The sequence below is a fragment of the Cystoisospora suis genome (genome assembly GCF_002600585.1).
Source record: "Cystoisospora suis strain Wien I chromosome Unknown contig_1042, whole genome shotgun sequence".
In the NCBI taxonomy this organism is placed as follows: Eukaryota; Apicomplexa; class Conoidasida; order Eucoccidiorida; family Sarcocystidae; genus Cystoisospora; species Cystoisospora suis.
In genome coordinates this window covers 54416-73455 of record NW_027153843.1, presented here as the reverse complement: position 1 = coordinate 73455, position 19040 = coordinate 54416, and the positions used below count along the sequence as shown (strand labels likewise).

The 19040-nt window shown below is 49.5% G+C and overlaps 1 protein-coding gene across 1 annotated transcript; it reads left to right on the top strand.

The window, feature by feature from the left end:
* Positions 1-3240: 3240 nt before the first annotated feature.
* CSUI_002475 (collagen triple helix protein) lies at positions 3241-18928 on the top strand (the record flags this gene model as incomplete). Its single annotated transcript, XM_068062675.1, has 6 exons — positions 3241-4520; positions 4929-7263; positions 7580-8442; positions 9052-11472; positions 11877-18029; positions 18546-18928. Coding segments are annotated over 6 exons (13434 nt in total), but the record flags the coding sequence as incomplete, so codon positions are not given.
* Between the last annotated feature and the right edge of the window lie 112 nt (positions 18929-19040).

Sequence of the window (19040 nt, the reverse complement as noted above, 5' to 3'; positions counted from 1 at the left end):
GAGCACGGAGGGTTCGGACTCCGGAAGGAAGCAACAAAGTGACCCCATAACATCACTCACCACGTTCTGTTCCTGATCCCTAATGTTGTTGTTTCTCTACGTCTATGGAGAGAACGCTACCAACTAGCACGCTTTGGTCTTAGCAGTCCAAAACGGCAAGGAACGGAGCAGATAAGAAGAGAAGCAGCAGACGACGAAGAAATCTGATAGCCAGCCTTAGCGAGACTTCGAAGAGCTGAAGCAGAGACCTCTTTGACAGTTTTTGTAGGAGTTACGGAAAGGTCACTTTCAGATGGTGGTGACTGACCAGCGCACCTGCTCCCCGTGTTGTGTACTACCACTTCAGTTCCCTTTCCTGGCCCGCATCCCGGCTCCAAGACCGAGCCTGGGCACTATGGGGAAAACAACCAGAGGCCATCTATCGCAGGGACGAATGATTGTTAACGAAGATACCGAAGATATTCTAGTGTATTCATGGCTCAGTAGTTTGACGAAGATGTACGAGCTATAAATGTAGTGAGGTCACCTCTACACTGGCTTCAGCCGTCACGACAGGGTAGAAGGAGTAGAGGTCGTGTTGCTGTTAGGACAGGCAGAGTAGGTGCCCCTTCATAGAAAGACGTAAGCCTTCATCCATGTCCAACGCACACTAGCTACAGCAGCGTTCTGCTTTGTTGCTTCGACACACCGGACAGGGGATCCCCAGGGGATCCCGTCTCTCCCGGCAACCGTGCGGCAGTCACAAAGACTCCTACCGAAAACATTGTTTGCCTAAGGAAACGCTCAGAAAACTGCAGCTCGACTAACAATAGTCGACGCCTCTGCTGGTTTCTCCCGCTACTTCTACTCGGAGAAAGAGCAGAGCAGCTCAGAGTACAGCAGTTGATCATGTCCAATAACGTCGTACACACTCACCGATAGCTAGGCGAGTAGCAGTCGTAGTTGGGAGGGAGACTGCGCTTGAGTAGCTAACCCCCCCTCTTCCACCCGTACCCGTTCTCGTTGCTTCTGTTTCTTTCTCTTGGTTCTATAGTTATGGTCTGCAGCCTGCCTCTTTTTTGGACGCAAAAGCGAAGTGCTGTGTCCTTTTTCGTCGGGAGCGTCGTCACAGTTCAGAGGAGACGGAAAAACCGGACAATACAAACACTTTCCTTCTTTGAGCAAGTGACCTGGTCCCAAGGGATGATGGCCGCAGCCGCTGCTACTCCAAAAAGATACGTAGCTACTACGTGATTGAGTGTAAGGCGAAGAAGTTCTTCTCTTTTCCTGCTGCTTTGAGCTCCTCTTTCTTTTCTCCTTCGTATCTTTCTCGTCTGCGGATCTTGCGGCTTTTTGAAGTTAGCTGAAGATCTAGGCGAAAGAAGCGTAAAACAACTCACTGGAAGAAAGCCTCGTTGACAGACCGAGCAGATGCTCGGGACTCACGAAGTTCTTGCTCCGTTGTGTGACGCGGTTCCGTATCTGCTCCCTCTTTCTTTCCTCACAAAGATATAAAGCTTTGATGTTTCTGACGAACCAGTCAGCTGTCTCCTTTCCTGTTCGTCTCCTTGTTTCTTTGCACAGTACTGATAAAAGACCGAGGAAACTTCATACCAACAGCCGTTGATTTCTTTCCTTTTGTCTGGCTGCCCGTCACGATTGTTGACTGGGGCTCTACCGACACACCTTGTCAAGTATTGATCGGATGCGTTACCGTCTTTTCAATTTGCACGACTTAATCGCGTGCACGTACTGAACGCCGACATCCAAGTGTGCAGATACATTCGACGTTTGAATACCCGACAAAGCATGGGCGTTTGTTCTGTTGTCTGTCACTCCGAGCCGGGCAAACCCTTCTCTGGGGAGTCGGTTCGCTGATTTCTTGTTTTCAGTATCGACCGTAGTGGTGTAATGTGGGAGCGTAGGAACGAATGCAGATAGAGAAACTTCTAGGGAGGTCTCTTTTTTTCATCACACAAGGGAGGGAGTTTCATGCCTCTTGCCAAGGGAAAAAAGAGGAAAGCTCGTGTACGTTCAGGTGTACATGGAGCTTCAGCGGAGTGTACATGCACCTGCGGACCCCCGGTATGTCGTGTGTTCGACATCAGTTGGATTGGTTTGTTTTCTTTTGTGTGTGCGGTTCTCTGCTGCGGTAGTGCAAGATTCCCATCGTAACCGTGTGTTGCTGTCCCCGCTTTATACTCCGCCTGGCTGAGAACTGTGCGCCTACTTCCCTAGATCTGTAAGCTTCATCGCCCTCGCATACGCCCGCCCAGGCATAATGACCAAGTGTGTATGGGGGGGGGGAAGCTTTTTGCTTTCGTCTGGTTTTAAATTCTTTCTCAGGAGTCCCCATGCAATACAGCCACCGGCTGTGTGACTGTTTCCTTTCATTCCTGGAGATAGCTGAAAAAGGGAGACACGCCATCTGTTGAACAAGAACGAGATACGTGTTATCTCGGGAAGGTCTTGGACGGTAACCGGTCTTCTTCATACACATCTCCATCTCCACCTCGTTGAGCTCCTCTCACGTGCCTTCTTCATTTCATTTCTCATACGAAGGGAGAAGAGGAGTGTATCACTGTCCGTCTGTCAGCAGTCGATTAGGAGCACATCTCGGCAGACTGATGAAGGTGTCTGAAAAACAGGGACTTTTTGTCTTTGGTTGTTTCTTGTCGACAGCCTTCGCCCTTAAACGGGAAGTGTGTGCCTTCTCAGCTGACGGCTTAGCTTTTCGAACTTTTGTAAGAGGAGGTTCTCTAGCCACCGTGGTCGTTCGAGAGTTTCCAAGGAGGGAGAGACTTGTGCTGCCTTTTCTTCCCTCCCGAGTCCTCCTTCCGTTTCTCTGCAGTTCCGCCTTCGTGATGCATACATAAGTGCTGTGCACACGACGTACAGAGAGAAGGCATTCGTCGTTTGCACTTCGGACAGCTCTAAAAAGCATAGCGTCCAACTAAACGGACGTACCCCTCACACAAGAAAGGAAGGAGTTCAGGAGGGGAAGTGATGATCCTCTCGTCCTCGCAGAGGGCTCACTTGACGTGTATTGGAGGTCGGAGATCCTGCGTCCTTTCTTGTCGAGTCTGTCTTCCCTTTCTTCTTGTCTTCTTCATTTTCTCGTTTCTTTTGTCTTGGCCGTCTGCCCTCGTCTTGACCTGCCATGATGCATCCCCCTCTTTCTCTTGTAGCATCTCCTTCGGTCCATCCCGATTACGATGTTTGATCTCAGCTATCGTGGAGATTCNNCTGGTGGGGCGACCAAGAAGATGAGAGTCCGGGAGAAGCTAACGGCTCGTCTGAAGCAGATGTTTCAGACGCGGACCACGTCTCTTTGACGACGTCTAACCCGCAAAGTAACCTGAGGAGCACTGCTGCTGCTCCTTCTCCACCACCTCCTCCTCCTCTTCCTCCTCCTCCTCCGTTTCGTCGTGTTCTCCCCTCTCCCAACTTGTCAACTCCTAGTGGCACACGTGGTTCCGGGTCTTCAAAGAATTCTCTTGTGGCGCGATGGCTGAAAAATATTGGAGGCACGCGGGGGGTGTCTATACACCTGAGAGAGTGTGATCGTCGCGTAGGAGGATTCATACATGGCCTGGACGTAGAAGAAATTCTTTTCTGTCTCTTAGATTCTCTCCAACAAACACCACTGAACCCTCAAACTCATGTCAAAAACACGGCGAGGACGAGAATGCCCCTAGGGACCACTTCGTGTCTCTCACCACACTCTTGTAAGATTCCTTCTGAATGCATACTCGCTGATATACGCCTCCCTTCCTCTCGAATCTATTCATCGCCTTCCTTTGCGTCGTTCTCCAGCTATAGTCGGATTGGCTACAGAATTGGTTCAGATGAGCTCCATCCTTCTTCTCTCCCTCTCTACGCAGACACTAGACAGAAAGGCGGGAGGACGCAGAGAGACGGACTTTACTATGACGGAAGAGGAACAAAACAAGGATGCCGCGAAGAGAGTTTCCTTGAAAGGACGGATGAAGATACAGTTTCTGAGACTCTATGGCGGTATTGCCAGCAGCACTTAGGCCTTGTTATTTTGTCCCTCCGGTCGTTTCTTGAAGTCCGCGCTACGTCACGAGAACATCAGATATCTCTCTTTCGTGTTCTTCTACGTGCACTGGCTCTATGGATCTTCAGAAAGAAACTTCAGGAAGAAGCGCAAGTGAAGACAGAGCAGACAGTTTCCCCTCGTGGCTTGAAGGAAGGAAGCCCGGCAAACAGTACAGCAAAAGAACAAAGAGCTAAGAGTTTCGAGACACCGAATGTTCAGGGCAAAGCAGCCTCTGAATCAGTGAAAGGACCGAACCAGAATAAGAACAACAGCACTACGCTGCCCTCCCCTCGGGGGAACCCAAGCCTGGTAGTATCAGCATGGGAGAGAGAGTGGATTGCCTTCGCGTTCCGTGAATTTCCTCTTCTCAAACCCCTTGATGAAAGGAAGATCTGTATGGCCCTTGTTGTACTTATAGTCGGTGCCATTCATCCGAAATACGTCTTTCAAAAGTTCGTCAAAGAGCTGAAGCGATCAAGTAAGACAGAGCGAGCCCCATCGTATCAGTAGAATTAGAGTACGTAAAACGGCCTCTCATCTTCTAGTATACAGGGCTGCATGTTTGAATGTCTCTTCCGGGAAAAACATCTTTGAGAAGCTTTGAATGTGATTTTGCTTTTGAGGGAGAGAGACAGATTCGCGTCGTCACGATAGCCATAGAGAGAGGAGAGAGAGAACAGAAGCGGATGTGAATCCTGCGTACGTATCCAGGGCGGCTGTGTTTCAATAGTATATGTGTAGACGTGAAATTGCATCTATCTTTGTGTAGATGCTGGAGAAACAAGACAGTTTCGGAGAGCGCGCCATCTTTCTGTTTGTATACCAAAAATGTATGTTTCGACAACGCTTTGAATACTGAGTGCTCTGTTTGTTTTCTTTGTTCCAGGCAAGGCAGGGTTAATACGCCAGTTCAGTGAGCTTCTTCATATCTTCATAGGCCTCTTTCCTCCTCTTTCTCCCCGTCTCCTTCAATTGGACCAGACCGTATCTTTCATTCACTCTCTACCTTTTGTCCTTCAATCCACGTCCTCTTATGTGCTACCTTCCCCTGCTGTTTTCCTCCCTGGCACACTTTCGTCGTCTTCTTCAACTTCCCTGTTTCTCCTGTCAGCTCTCCCTCCTCCGCCTCGACCTCTGCCTGACAGGTTCGCTACGCAGTGTTTTCCTTACGATCTGCTTTATGGTGTAGACGTTTCAAGGAAACCTTCACAAGAAGCAGAAGGTGGGCCCTCATCAGCACATCGCCACCCTGATCCGTCAGCTGGCGAAAGACATAATGAAAGAATCCCGTCATCAGTACGTGTGTCTTTCTCCTTCCCTCCCACTCAGGCTACCCCTTGCTCAGCGCTCTCTTATCTCTCACTCGTGCACTCCGTGTGCAGCACTATAGCGACGACGGCGGGGACTTTGAGTCTACGGTTTGAGCAGAGATTGCTCTCCGTCGCGTTGATGGGGGCAGCAGGAGTTTTTTCGACTCTGTCTTCTTCCACAAGAACAAGGAATGCTGCTTTCAGAATTCCTTCTCCTCGACTGCCAAGACAGAGCCTACTCGGTCAGGGGCGTTCTGGTGCTTCGGGGGCTTTCTCTACGGACATCAGAAAGCTAGAACCAGAGGTTACTGGGTTGAAAGAAGAAGGAGGAGAGGCAGGACGAGGGAGAGGAAGATTCTCGCCTCCTCAATTACGCGATGGACGTAGAAGCACCGGGATTCATATTGATTTGCTCGCTCCTTCTATTTTTCTAGAGCTCTTAGTAGAACCTCAAACTCCCGACAAGAAGGTCGTACCTCCTCCGGCGGTGTCAGCTCCTTTTCTTCTTAAGGCATTGTACAGATATATCCTGCCTCTTGTAGTTCTTCATCTGCCTCATTTGAGCTCTAAAATGGTCGCCGGAGAAGACGGAGAAAATAAAGGGGGAGGAGGGAGAAGTGAAAGAACGAAGAAGAAGGACGGTGACGCCGAAGACGACGAGAAGAAGACGAAAGACAGAACTCTGTTGTCTGTCTTCCACCAAGCTCTTTTTGCGGGGTTACATCTTCTACAGCTTCCTCCGTACTTTCAACGACCAGTGCTAGGTGGTAGCCTGGGTTCTTCTTCTCCTAAGGACAGTCACAGGCTGCAAGAGAGCGAAGGGCAAGGTGGACAACGAGGTGCAGAGGCACAGGGTGATGACGATGAAGAAGAAGAGGAGGAGACTCGAATTTTTTCGTGTTTTCTTCACTTAGTGCTTCTACACTTGATTTGTATTGCACGGGGCCGGTCTGTCTTTGATGCAACTGAGAAGCAGAAGGCGGCAATTTCTCATCTTCTCTCGAAAGAATCCTTCGCTGCTTTGTCTGCACCAGGAGAAAAGACAGAAGCAGCAAATGGACTTCTTGCGGATGATGGGCCGACCCCCTCCCTAGACAATACCGGGTCGATAGATTGGAGGAACGGCACGGACGACAGGAGCGAGATTAAGGGAGAAGCTCGTCCTCAGACATTCCTGACGAAAGAGTCTGGAATGAAGGAAGAAGAACGGGGGCGAGGAGTGGAGTCGGGGGGAGCGGAAAGAGTAGAGGGAGGGGAGATGGAGACAGAAACAAAAGAGGACGCGGGGGAATCTGATAGCAGAGTTAAAGGAGAGGAAACTGTGGGGGAGAGTGAAAGAGAGACAAAGGATGTCAGAGGCAGGAGTCCACAAGAAAGAAAGGTAGAGAAAGAAGAGAAGGATTCAGGAGAAGGGAGGGAAGGAATCGAGAAGAACGGAAGGGAGCAAAAGAAGGATCGAAATGGTACCCGGACAGCTGGGCGACTGTTTTCACGCATTGTCGCATCAGCTCTAGATGAAGAACTTGGGGTGTACATGAACTCCGTCGAGGGCTTCGACAGTCCTAATTCTAGCAGCCAGGGTTCGAGTCCAGAGGACGACTCTGTTTTCCAGAAGAAAACTGTCCCTGATTCGGCTGAGATTCATCTTTTGCTTCTTCTTCTGCTTCGGTGGATGTCTCTAATTACGGTAAACACTAAGGAAGAGGAGACGAGACGGGACCATCATAGGAGGTCAGAGAGCGTAGCCGGCACGAACAAGAGCAGTGATGAAGAAGGGGATCAGCGAGACACCAGAGGGGCAAGTAGAGCCAAAGAGCGAAGTAGTTTCCCGCACTTCCATAAGGCAACAGACCCGAGGGTCGCAAAGAGAAGGGAGAATTTACGTATGGTTCTCCAAGGACAAGTCTACAGGTATGACGAACACACCGGACAACTCTCAGTTTTCTTTAGCGTCTCCTCGTGTGTACATGGCCCCTCTCGGATGCTATTCTACAAAGGATGACTGCTCCAGACAGTTCCAAGTGGTTCTTTTACTGGGGACACGTAGCTAATCATGCAGTTGACATGAGATAGAGAAAGGTGTCCCATCAGATGAGAATGCATGTATACCCACGTAGGTGCACATATGGTTTGTATCTTTCGGAGAGGGTGGATAGAGTGTCTTTGAATCAAGAGTTCATCGACCAAAGAAGACAATCTCTGTTTCTCTCTTTCGTTTTTTGTTCAGGATCATCGGTACTTGCTCGATTGTTCTCTCCCTCCTTCATCGGAAATCCGGTGAGGGTATGAGGAAGAGAACCGATGGAGCGTCGTCGCATGTCCATAACGCTTCCATCCTCTCGAATCCTACCTTAGCTGCGAGAGATCCATCTCCCAGCAGCGACCGTAATACGGTCGCATCTTCCTCCTCAGCTCCATCTCCGTCTTCTCTTCTGTTATCCTCTTTCCTTCAACCGCCCTTCATGCTCTCGCCATCTGAGCCGTTGTTGCTATCCTCTTCTCCTCAGATGACAACTCCTTTGTCTCCTGCTTGCATCGCTCCCATACTCAGTCCTCTCCTAACAGCTCGCATGCTACCAGAAGATTCTTCTTTAGTGTTCTCGAATCTGAAGAGTAATCCTGAGTTAACGAGTCTTATATTGAGCCACTCTTCTCAGGCAAAGCGAGCTGACTCTACGTCATCTGTACACTGGCCTGGCTCCACAAGATGGAGTAAAGACATGGATGAGGTCGGAGGACTACCGCGTAGACAACACTACGGTGTGGGGGGAGGAGAAGATGCGGAGTTTCGGAGGGCGAAGCTTTTTAAAGCAGATATCCTGTGTAAGGGAGAGGAAGAACAAGGACAGTTTGCCAAAGACGATGGTGGGGCTGCCGAGGTAGCTTTGGGATTGATAAGAGTCTGCTGTTTTCTAGGGCGATTTGGGTTGACTTCTTCCTCAACATTCGCCGCTTTGATAGACCTCCTACGCCGAGCTGTGTCAGGATCTGAAGGCAGGAAAAGAACAGGGGGAGAAGGACGGAAGAAGAACAAGGAAGAAAATGAAGCTTTTCAGGTTGCTGTGCTTGTCCTTCTCAGGCATTTCGCAGGTACGCATGTCAAAAGAAGATCTCTTGGAAAACAAAGAGGGCACGCTTCTCTACAGGAGCAGTCCACACGTAAAGAGGTCGTTTCCTTGAGTGGCGGCATCACTAGATAGGGGACAGTACCCCTTGTCCAGCCTTTCGGCCGTCGTACCTGGACCGGTAGCCAGTAATCTATTCTTCCAGTTCAAAAGTGTGTGTATATGTGCAGGGCAAGGGTCTTGTGACGCGTGCAGGCTACGTCGTCTAGTTCGTTTAGTGCTGCCGATCCAGTCCTCGTGTGAAGAGCAGAACTGTACTGATAGGGCTCGTTGCAAACAGGCGGGCCTCGGATATGCATGCCACGATGATGCTGGTGGCTCCTGACAGGAATGCTTTATCTGTCTATCTATTTAGAACCCGGCATTTTTAGTATGACCCTTGTGCCCGGGGATATTTTACTCGTATATAGCTGTGCCTAATCCTCTAATGACCGGAGATATGTTCTGTCTTTTGTTTTCTGTGAAGTATCCTGGCACGCCCTCGCAAGAGTAGAATTGCTATCCTTTCGTCTACTCGCGCGTGTACCTACATACTCAACCGTCACGCACGCTAATGTTGCTTCCGTTCTTTCAGACTGTCTTCCTGTCCGTCCTTCCTCTTCGTCATTCCGTCTTACTCAAGCTCTACGCCTGAGAGTCGATGACTCGGCTTTTTCTCTTCACAGCCGGTATCCTTTTCCGTCAAAGTTGAGAGAGAGACGTCTTCATTTTCAGTTTGGAGGTGGGAGACTCTCAAAGAGACACATTGTGTCTCCTCTGTGTGAAGTCGATACCCCGAGAAGTGTATCGACTGGATGCGAAGACGAGTGCTTGGATGGGGCATCAGAGACGCCCCATAATCGACACGTCTCTGGCACGAGCGAGGGAGACAGCAGGTTGTTCAGTGATGCTATTCAGCAGAGTGATAAGACTAATTCTTCTACTTCCAAACAGTCTACGCCTACTTCTCGCCTGCGTTCCTCGTCATCTCCTCCTCCTTCTGCTCCCCCTCGGGAATTAGAGGCGCAGGCACGAGGACCCCGTCGATCTTCCTTGAAAACTCGCAATAAATCACCCGTCACGCCAGCTGTACCACCTTCTTTTGTATCTCCCTGGATGAGTTGTTTCGCTTTGAATGTCGCTCCAACGTATCTACAGGATCAACGGCGGCATGGGGGTGGGGGGGGAGGGGGCGAGGACGAGGTGGTTCTGTTAGTCCGACAACTTATGTGTGTTGTAGGTGTATGTACACTCCAGCAAGCTAGTATCCGCAATGGATCTCTTGCTCTAGCCCTCATTCAACTGTCTTCTTCGCTAGCGAACAATCTGTACTTCTCCTCGTACAAACTCTTAGATCTCTTCTCGTGTCCTCGTCCCGGCCGAGTCGACACTTCTATCAAACTGTCATCTGCTCTCACTTTGCTTGCTGCGCAGACGGGACTGGAAGGCAGCAGAGGAGCCGCAGGTCAGACTTCTCTTAGTAGTATCGCGAATCGTCCATTGTTTCCTTATTATACTTCTTTCCAGACCTCTCCGGCATTGCCACAGACAATCATGTCAGAAAGACGTCTTCCTGATTCGCAGGAAAACGCAGAACTGTCGTTCTTGATGGAGGATCCCTTCTTCACTCTCGGGCCTTACCATGGTACTTGCGAAGAAGAAGGCAACAACACGTCGAAGAGACCTTCCGACGAGAGCAAGTCAAAGCGTAGACTAAGTAGGAGGTTTATGGATCTGCATCGTGTATTTCTAGAGTCGGTCATTTGCATGCGGGTCCCTTGGGATTCCCTTTTTGCTCCGTTAGGAGAAGACCAAAAACACAGTGGCGATGAGACTCCACCGTCTGAGGATATGACTGACTCAGAAGAAGGAGATGAGGGTGACTATGATGATGAGGAAGAACATGAGAGGAGAGATAAAGGAGGCGAGGCATTATCATATCAGTCCTCGAGATCGCCACCACGGGAGCATCATCCCCGTAGAAGTCACTACGGAGGAGATTGGAGAGGGGGAAGAGAAGACCAGAAACAGAGGAGTGGTAGTGGGGAAAGTGATGAAAGGGAGAAAGAAATCAAGAAAAAGAATCGGTCGTCCATACTGTTCGATCACAAGTCGCGAATAAATAGGGTTCATAAAGGAGGGGAGGCGAGGAGAGGGATGACGAAGAAACAACACGACGACGATCCTGAGAGTAGTCTAGAGAATGCCTTTGCTTCTTTTGGGGTCGCCCTTGGAGTAGGTTTGCCGAACTTACTAATCGCTCCTATGGGAGAAGAAGAAGAGGAGACAAACCAACGGGAAGTCGAGTGTCGCGTCAATTCTCTGCCTACAATTTCTCTAACGAGGCCTCCTTCTACACCATGTATCACCAACACCTACAACCCCGGCGGGCAGCCATCATCTTCCACCTCTCTCTCCACAGCGCCGGCAGATTCCGCTGATGACCGCGGAGCCATTGCGCCTTCTTTATTTCCTCCTGCATCTTCTTCTCCTTCCATGTCTCCAGCAACGTCACCATCTTATTCATCGTCTTCGAATTTTCCGTCTTCTTCCAGTTCCCTTCTACAGCCGGTGTCCGGTTCATTCCGGGGCTCTACCTCGGACATGCCTCACGCCACGTCAGAAAACGAGTCGACCCGTTTCAACGCGCATGCTTCTGGCTCGCCGCATTCAAGTTCCACGGCTTCTACTTCATCTCTGCGACCTCCTGCTGCAGGGGGAGGAGAGCCAGCAAAGAAAGGAGAGAACCCTAAGGATCAGTACAGCCATCATTCGTCAAGTGCAATGGTAGTGAAGAGAAACTGGTGTGGCTCGCCTCCCATTGAGGTCGCTTGCATTCTACTTTTCGGTTTACGCGTGCTAGCTCTCAGAAAAGAATGCGAGAAGAAGAAAGAGGGGACAAGAGGAGGAGAAGAAGAAGACGCAGAAGAAGATAAGGAAGAGTTCTTCAACGAGACTTCTCTTAGAGAGGCCGCAACGGAACTTACAGAAAAAGACTTCTGTAGAAGAGTCCCTGGTCAGTGTTTGTTGTTCGCACTTTCCTCATTCTGCGTCGCGTACCCCCCGAGTAGCACTTTTCACTGTCAGTGATATGTGTGTGAGGGAGGGTGTAACGGGCTTGCATGGAGAATAGAGAAAGTGCGGTGGGAACCTATTATTGTTGTGATATAGGCCTGCCTGGCTCTTTGCTTCTCTGCTCTTCTCTGCCAGTCACTTCTCTCTCTTTTCCCTCTTTCTCTTTTTGAGGGATGGTTTCTGCGAACACTGCCTCTGTTGCGCGTGCGTATGAGTCAATGTAACTGCACAACTGCATTTTTCAGGGATACCGTTCGAGTACCAGGCAAGCATATCAGCCTTCTGTTTTCCTTGCTAATGATCCTTCTGTGCCTGCTGTCCTTTCGGTGTGTCCGCTTTCTTCAGCTCTTCTCTTTCCCCTTCTTATAGACGCCTTAGGTCATCCCCAAGTGGACCGAGCACTTCCGGTGATTCTCCGAGGCCTCACATCTTTAGCTACGTCCCACATTCCTCCTTCATCATCTCCTTTCGATACCGTGGGGGAGAGGACAAGGAACAGAGAGGTTTCTCGAGTGAATTCGCTTGCTAGTAGTGTCGATGGTAGACCTCTTCAGTCCGTTTCGAGCGTGGAACAAAGTCCACTTCTCGTTCCCCTGGCATCACCTTCAGTCACTTGCGAGCCTCCCAGTGGCCAGCATTCTCCTTCCGTCGCTTCTTGCCCTTCCCCTACAGATGTTAAAGCGGAGAATACGAAACGTCAAGTGATATCACGGACCCGCATGATAGCGAGTCTATACTTGCTGACAGATCCTGTGTTTTTGAAAAAGCAGACGGAGACACTTGTATGGCTCTTCTACTACTCTGCTTCGAGTCCACTGGAAAACCCTCACCTAAGTCGGTTAGCTCTCACAACGCTCAAGACGTTACGCCCCCTCCTTCTTCTTCCGATACACTGCTCAAGTATAGGACCTTTGTCGTTCTTCCCTGCTACGCCCTCTCTTTGTTCCCGCCCTGCTTCAGCGCCTGAGACAAAGGATCTGATGTCAATTGACTCAGCTTGTAATTCGCCACCACTGTCCCCGGGTTGTCCTGGACCTTCTCTGTCTCTTGCGCTATCAGCCCCAGCAATGCTCCCCCCTCCTGCTGCTTCATTCAACTTGCCTGAAAGCAACCCGACAGTCGTAGAAAAAGAGACTGGAGTCGCAGACAGTAGTTTACCTCCCCTGCTTCCCATAGCTTCCTCTTTTTCATTAACATCGCGTTACAGGTCGTCTCATTCCTTCTGCTCTTTAACATCGCTAGGAGCGACGCCTGGCGGATCGGCGGAGAAGAAGTTAGCTGACATGATAGATATAGTGACGGAACATCAAGTCATATCTGTTTTGCTTCCGCAGGCGGAGAAGAAGAAGAAAGAGGAGTTACAAGAAAGACCGTTTTTCATTCTCCTGAAACTGCGTTCCTACCTTCTACAAACACTCAGTTGGACGCATGCTGTCACTGAGCAGTTCTTGTATCACCTCCAAGTTTATCGTGAAGTCATAAGAAGTATAGATTTCCATCTCTTCTCGGTGAGGAAGGCAAAGTACCGAAAGAAACCGATAGACCCAGGAAGCGAGGTCTTCAATACCGTTCTCTTATACCTCCTACGCGCCTGTCTGACTGTCTCTTCAGCACTCCGAATGCATGCTTCCTATTCAAAAGCGTTCAGGAATCAGAAGGAAAGTCTTAGTTCAGATTCATCGCCTCGTACGGGGACTAAGGACAACAAGCTAAACAAGCTGTCTGTCGAAGTCCTAATGAAATTTTCTATGCATTCTTTTCTTTATTGTTCCCATATGGGGAAAAGGGAAGAAGATAGTCGTAGAACCTCTGTCTGTTCATATGATCGTAGAGGAGAATACGATATGGTTACACAAAGGTATTTGGACGAGCTCCTCGTTGACCATACAGCGACAGTCGATTCCTCCAGTTCTTTCCTAGATCTTCTTCCCTCTTCTCTTCCACGTTTAGAAATCCTTCTTACACATTTGATGGCTGTATGTGCACGTGAGTTTTCTTCTTGTCGACTGCGCTCCAACATTGTGAAAGCCTTCATGGGAATTGGAGAAGATACATCCATCAAAGTGAGTAGCAGCGTGACCGCTAGTGGTGGGACAGGAGAAGGAAGAGGGGGGGGGAGAGCAGCAGCAGCATTGGCAGATGGGGGTGGGGACGGGAGAAGAAGAAGCGTTCAGCTAAGAGATGCGCGGTTAAGAGGGTCCTCTAGGTTGCTGACGCGGCCTCCATCATCATCACCATCGTCTGGGTTAGCGTATGACGAGATCTTAAAAAGTCTTGAAAACGAAGAAGGGGAGATAGAAGAAGAAGACAGCGGAGACCAGGGGGGTACAGGAAATTCGGTTGGAAAAGAGAGCGGCGAGAACAAGTCTCAGCACATGAAGACATGTAGAATCCCTCCTCCAGGGTGGGTAAAGGTATTACATGCGAGACAAACACGTGTGGTAGGAAAAAGAGGGGATGGACATCATCGCCATCACTACTACAGGCATTACGAAGACGATGAAGAAGAGACAGATCGTTGGAGTACTGAAAGAGGAGGAGTTTCTTCAAGCGTAGAGATGGCTTTATCTCCAGCTCAGGAGTATGACGGGCACTTACGTTCGTCCAAGTCACAGGCACTCATGGAATGCCTTCTGTTTCTCTCTGAAACACACTCGTTCTCTGTTCGCCTGCCGTATAAGCCCCGTGGGATCTACTTGTCTCACGAAAGTCACAGGAGAAGTGTTCGCCCTCTCTCACAAACGCACACCCAGTCATCTACCGAGGTTCTGTCGGAATCTTCCCTCTCGCCTTCTGACAGTCGCGGGGCGACTCCTAGGAATACGACCCCTACTGGAGGAAGTGACGAGTATGCTTCAAGAGAGAACAAGATTCGAACAACTCGACACTATCAAGAGAAAGATTATGAACAGATCTTATTGGATTCAAGCTGTAGTGGAACCATAAAAGATATCAAGAAAGCGTGGAAGACGTATCTTGACTTTTGCATACATCAATCGCACGAAGAGAAGCTCCTCTTGTCCGATGGTCACCCATCTTCGTCGTCCCTCACTCCGGATGTTCTTTGGTTGTCTTCTTCCCCTGCGTGCGGGTGGCTACAACAGCAGATTCTACATCTTTCTACAGTGCCTTTTTCTTCTTCTTCGTCGCCGTCGTCTTCTTCCTCTTGTTCGTCGTTTCCCTGTCTGTCCACTCCCATAACTCTTGATGCCTTGAAATCTGCTGAGCACCACTTCTTTCAACAGTATGGCCGCTACCTTGGCGAGGACTTTGATGAGTATGTGGAGCTGGATCATTTGGAGTCGAGAAAAAGAAGAACTTCAGCCAATTACGATGACAACCTGCTGCACGAGGGAGGAAAACAGCATAGCACGACTTCTGTGGATTACCCGGGAGGCGGTTCGGAGAAAGGGGGTGTGACATCAGGAATCCGTTCGTTCTCTTCCTTTCTTTTATCCAATTATATAAGAAGCTTTCTTGAAGATCAAACCTCTTGGTCTGGCCAGCAGAGAGAAGGGAAAGCTACCTCGAAAGAATTCCCGTTCTTGGGGTACCAAAAGAGTTTGGTGAATGAAGCCCGGGAGACTTACCAAGACCTGAGAACGAAACAAGAAGCTAGTGTCGAAAGAGAGAAATCAGCTTTGCCTAGCGGCTCAATTCTATCGCGTCTCCGCGCGGATTACCCCATGAATCTCGACGAAGATAGGCAAGGCAAAGCGGCCGCCTCTTTTGATCAGGGTCGTATTCCAGAGCTCCCCGTTGATGAGGAAACGCAGTTTCTATTAGTTATAGCTCTGTGCATATCGATCATAGGAAGCAGACCAACAACGTATGACGCGGTTATTTCCCATCTTGATGTCTTGGAGCACAAACATCAACAGGAGAAAGAAGAGAGAGAAAGAGAGAGAGGTGGTAGTGGGAACTATAGTGCTAGTGGCTCTAGTCGTCGGTATTCTTTCTCGATGTCGTCTTTCGCCTTCTTCGGGAAAACCGCTTCGTCAGCCGAATGTCCGGTTTTTCCAAGAGAACGTCTACGCCGTCTTCTAGTCTTATGCAGAGGCGCATGCGCAGCTAATGCTCCGTACAGTTGTTACTCTCTCGAGGGTGCCTTCCTCACATCACGAACTATTTTCCATCTCTCACAACCAGAGGTCCAAAAGCTACTACAACAGGGAGAACAGATAGGCGACTTGGGTGGTTGCAGACGCGGGAGTGTTGAGTCAACAGCTTTCGTTGAACAGAGGAATCTGACAGGAGAATCAGAAACGGATAGGCAGACTAGTGATAGTGTGTCTCCTAGAGAGGATGCTCTAGAAGATGGAGGAAGTGGAAAAGAGGGGGGCAAGTCGGCCAGAGAGGACGGAGCCGAGGTATCAACAGGGTGGCAAGGATTTACAGCAGCGTTCTGGGGTGGAGCTGGAGACGCAAGAAAGAAAGTAGGAAACGGACAAGTAAAGGAAAAAAAACCAAGTGTGTCATCTGTCCCCTCTGCATCGGCGCGTCCTGTACCGGCTGAGAATGACGGAAGACCTACTAACGATGTATCAGATCTTGGAGTCGAGTTGAACAAGGGGGAGCTGACGGGGTCTCCCACTGATGACCAAGAAGACGACAATACAGAGAAACAGCTCCCTGGTTCCAGTGAAGTGGCACCTGTTGAAGAGAGGGAGTTGCTTATGATGTTGAATGAGAGGAGAAGAAGAAGAAGAGAGGAAGATGAAGATGATGATGCCTTTCTCCGAGAAGAAGAAGAACTCTGGGGTAGAGGTGTCGCTTCCAGAAGTAGATATCTCGACTACGTCCCTCTCGACAATAACAAGAGCAATCGTTCAACCCAGACGAATACGAGTCCTGCCGGTCTAGGGAGAAGAGAGAGAATCCGTAGATTTCTCCTGTCACATCTCGACTCCCTGAAGGAATCTAGATCGTCTCTGTTTCTTAGTGATGCCCAGCGTTCTGTGCTCTCCAATGTCCTCAATACTGCTGTGACAAGGCTCGAAGGCCCTTCTTCGTCTGCTTCTTCATCCTCTTCTGGCCATTACCAGGTTGATGATGTGCTAACTCTCCCTATCTTTTCAGCTCAAGAGCTGCATTCCGATATCGTCAAGGGACTACAGCTGATCGAATACCAGTACAAACAATTAGAGGAATATCCTCGTGACCGTGATCTCCAAGGAAATCAATACAAACAAAGGCAGGTACGATCTTCCTCTAAATCTCGAGGAAACGATCGGAAGGGGACGGAGGGGCTACTGGGAGGCCAAGAAAGAGAAGAACTGTTTCCCGCGACCCTTATAGCTGAGCCAGTGTTCGAAGCATCTTCCTTCTCATCCTTGGAGACGGCAAGTTTATCAGAACAACATGATGGTGATGGTGGTGACAATGAAGAGGAAGAAGAAGAAGAGATTGACAGATCTAGTCACTCTTCTTCTTCGGCTGCCGGGCTCCTAACACGCCGTACACTGAGACCATCGTCTACTCTCCTTCGACAATTCACGGGAAGAGTTGAGGCAGCAGATGGGAGAAGAGGAGGAAGAGAAAGATCATTCTTGCAGTCGTTGCCTTGTGATTATGCAGTTAAGAAGAAACTGAAGGCTTCTCTTTTGTCTTTAGTGAGATGTTTACTTCCTCTTGTCTCCACTCTTGTCGTTAGTAAGAAATCGAACAGCTTTCTTAGTAACCCCATTTCACCTACCAGTCGAAACAAGAGTACCCAAAGACCTCTGGAAGAAGAAGAGGAGACAGCTGTCATCATCCTTACAACTCTCGCCGCTCTGGGGGCTTCAGCGAATGCTCCTCATTGGAGATTTTTGTGCTCTCCCTTGTTGAACGAAAGAACCTCCGCTAACAGTTCAGGCACGTCCTCGCCTTTGGCTGAGCTCTATCAGTCGATGATTTCCCCGCCTCTTCTTGGCTGGCAGGCTCTCTGTCTTCCTCTGTCTTTCGTGGCTGAAGAGGAAGACGATGCTCAGCTTGAGAGTGACCTCTTGGTTGAAGAGAAGGCAAAAGGGAGGAGTGAGATGAAGCAGAAAGACCATGTAGAAGCAGATGTGGTAGACAAGAATCAGTCTGACAAGGTGTTTGACTATAGCGCTGAGAGAAAAGACGAGCTAAAGATGATAGGTGAACATACGAGCCCAGCTGTTTTCAAACCCTCTGACCTGTCAGATAAAACAAGCCCTCAACCTTCCATGCGAGCGGGTGCAGTGTCCTCTTGGTGGCTGTATAAGATGGAGAGAGAGGGAAGGTATCTTTTTCAGAAGCTTTCTTCTTACCCGAATCTTCTCTGTCGTGTTGCGCCTCTAGTAGACTCTTATTCGCGTTATCTAGACTTTGTACTCCTGTCTCTAATACCTTATATAGCTGAACCCAACGGGACGTGTTTACCTCCGAAGGCTGTCTCTCTTCCACCTAGAGAAGCCATCGCTGCTGATGATATCTGGATAAGAGGAGCAGGAGGAGGAAGAACGAGACATCTGGGGTGTGGCCCTCCTTCAGGTAAGAAGAAAGGGGAGAGCAAGCAAGAGCCATCCAAGAGGTAGTGTGACGGAGACGCAGCTGTACCTGCAAGTCTGTCGGGGTGTACTGAAACTGGTATCGACATATGCGCAGGCGCCGGTTCGTAAACGAGCCCTTCTCTTTGTGACACCATACACTAATCCGTGTTCCTCTCAGAGGAAATGTACGTAGACCCCGAGACGTTTTTGGAGACCAGAAACTCAGGGAAGTAGAGTGGAGTGTCTATCACTTTGTATCCATTGTTTACGCGTCTGTACATGCATGGCAAACGATATCCTGTATTTCCCTGTATGTATGCATGTCCTGTGTGTGTGAAGCAAAATGAAACATAAGGCGTTTTCGCTACTCTTGAAGGCTCGTCACCATCAGATTTCTCAAACCATCAATCTTGTGGGACGCCTTAGGTTTTTCTTTGCATGATCCTAGCCCCAGGCGTAGCATCGGTGTGGTTTAGGTATCTTTCTGTGTCTTTGCCGTATCTCCTTTTTTGTATAGATCCACTTCTTCCTCTTATCCTCCTCTTGCGTCAACGCCATCACGTGGCAGTTCGATTCGCAGTAGACCCGAGTACAGGAGGTGTAAGGCCTGTCCATAACTTTCTTCTTCCGGTCTTACGATGCATGGCATTTCTCCTCGCTTCCGTCCCGTCTTCTTCGCCCGGTATCGTCCAAGGAAAGACAAGGACCGGGGGGGGAGGCTGTGACACACCAGCATCGCCATTCCCAGGCGTCTTTGCCTACCATTCCAGTTTTTCGGGGCATGTAGGAACTGAACGACTAAGGGCGGGTCTCGCCTCAGCAGAGGACGTTCTTTTCCCGGTTGATGGTGCTGTCGCGTCTCTTATCCTCCTTCACATTCTTCTGCTTCTTAAAGGCCTCGTAAGTCACTTGAGTCTTGTTATAGCGTGAAAAATAAGAGAAGAGGTGTTTCTGCGTCAGTTGCGTGTACTATGGGAGTTGTCGTCGTGTGTACACGTAGACGAAAAGGTAT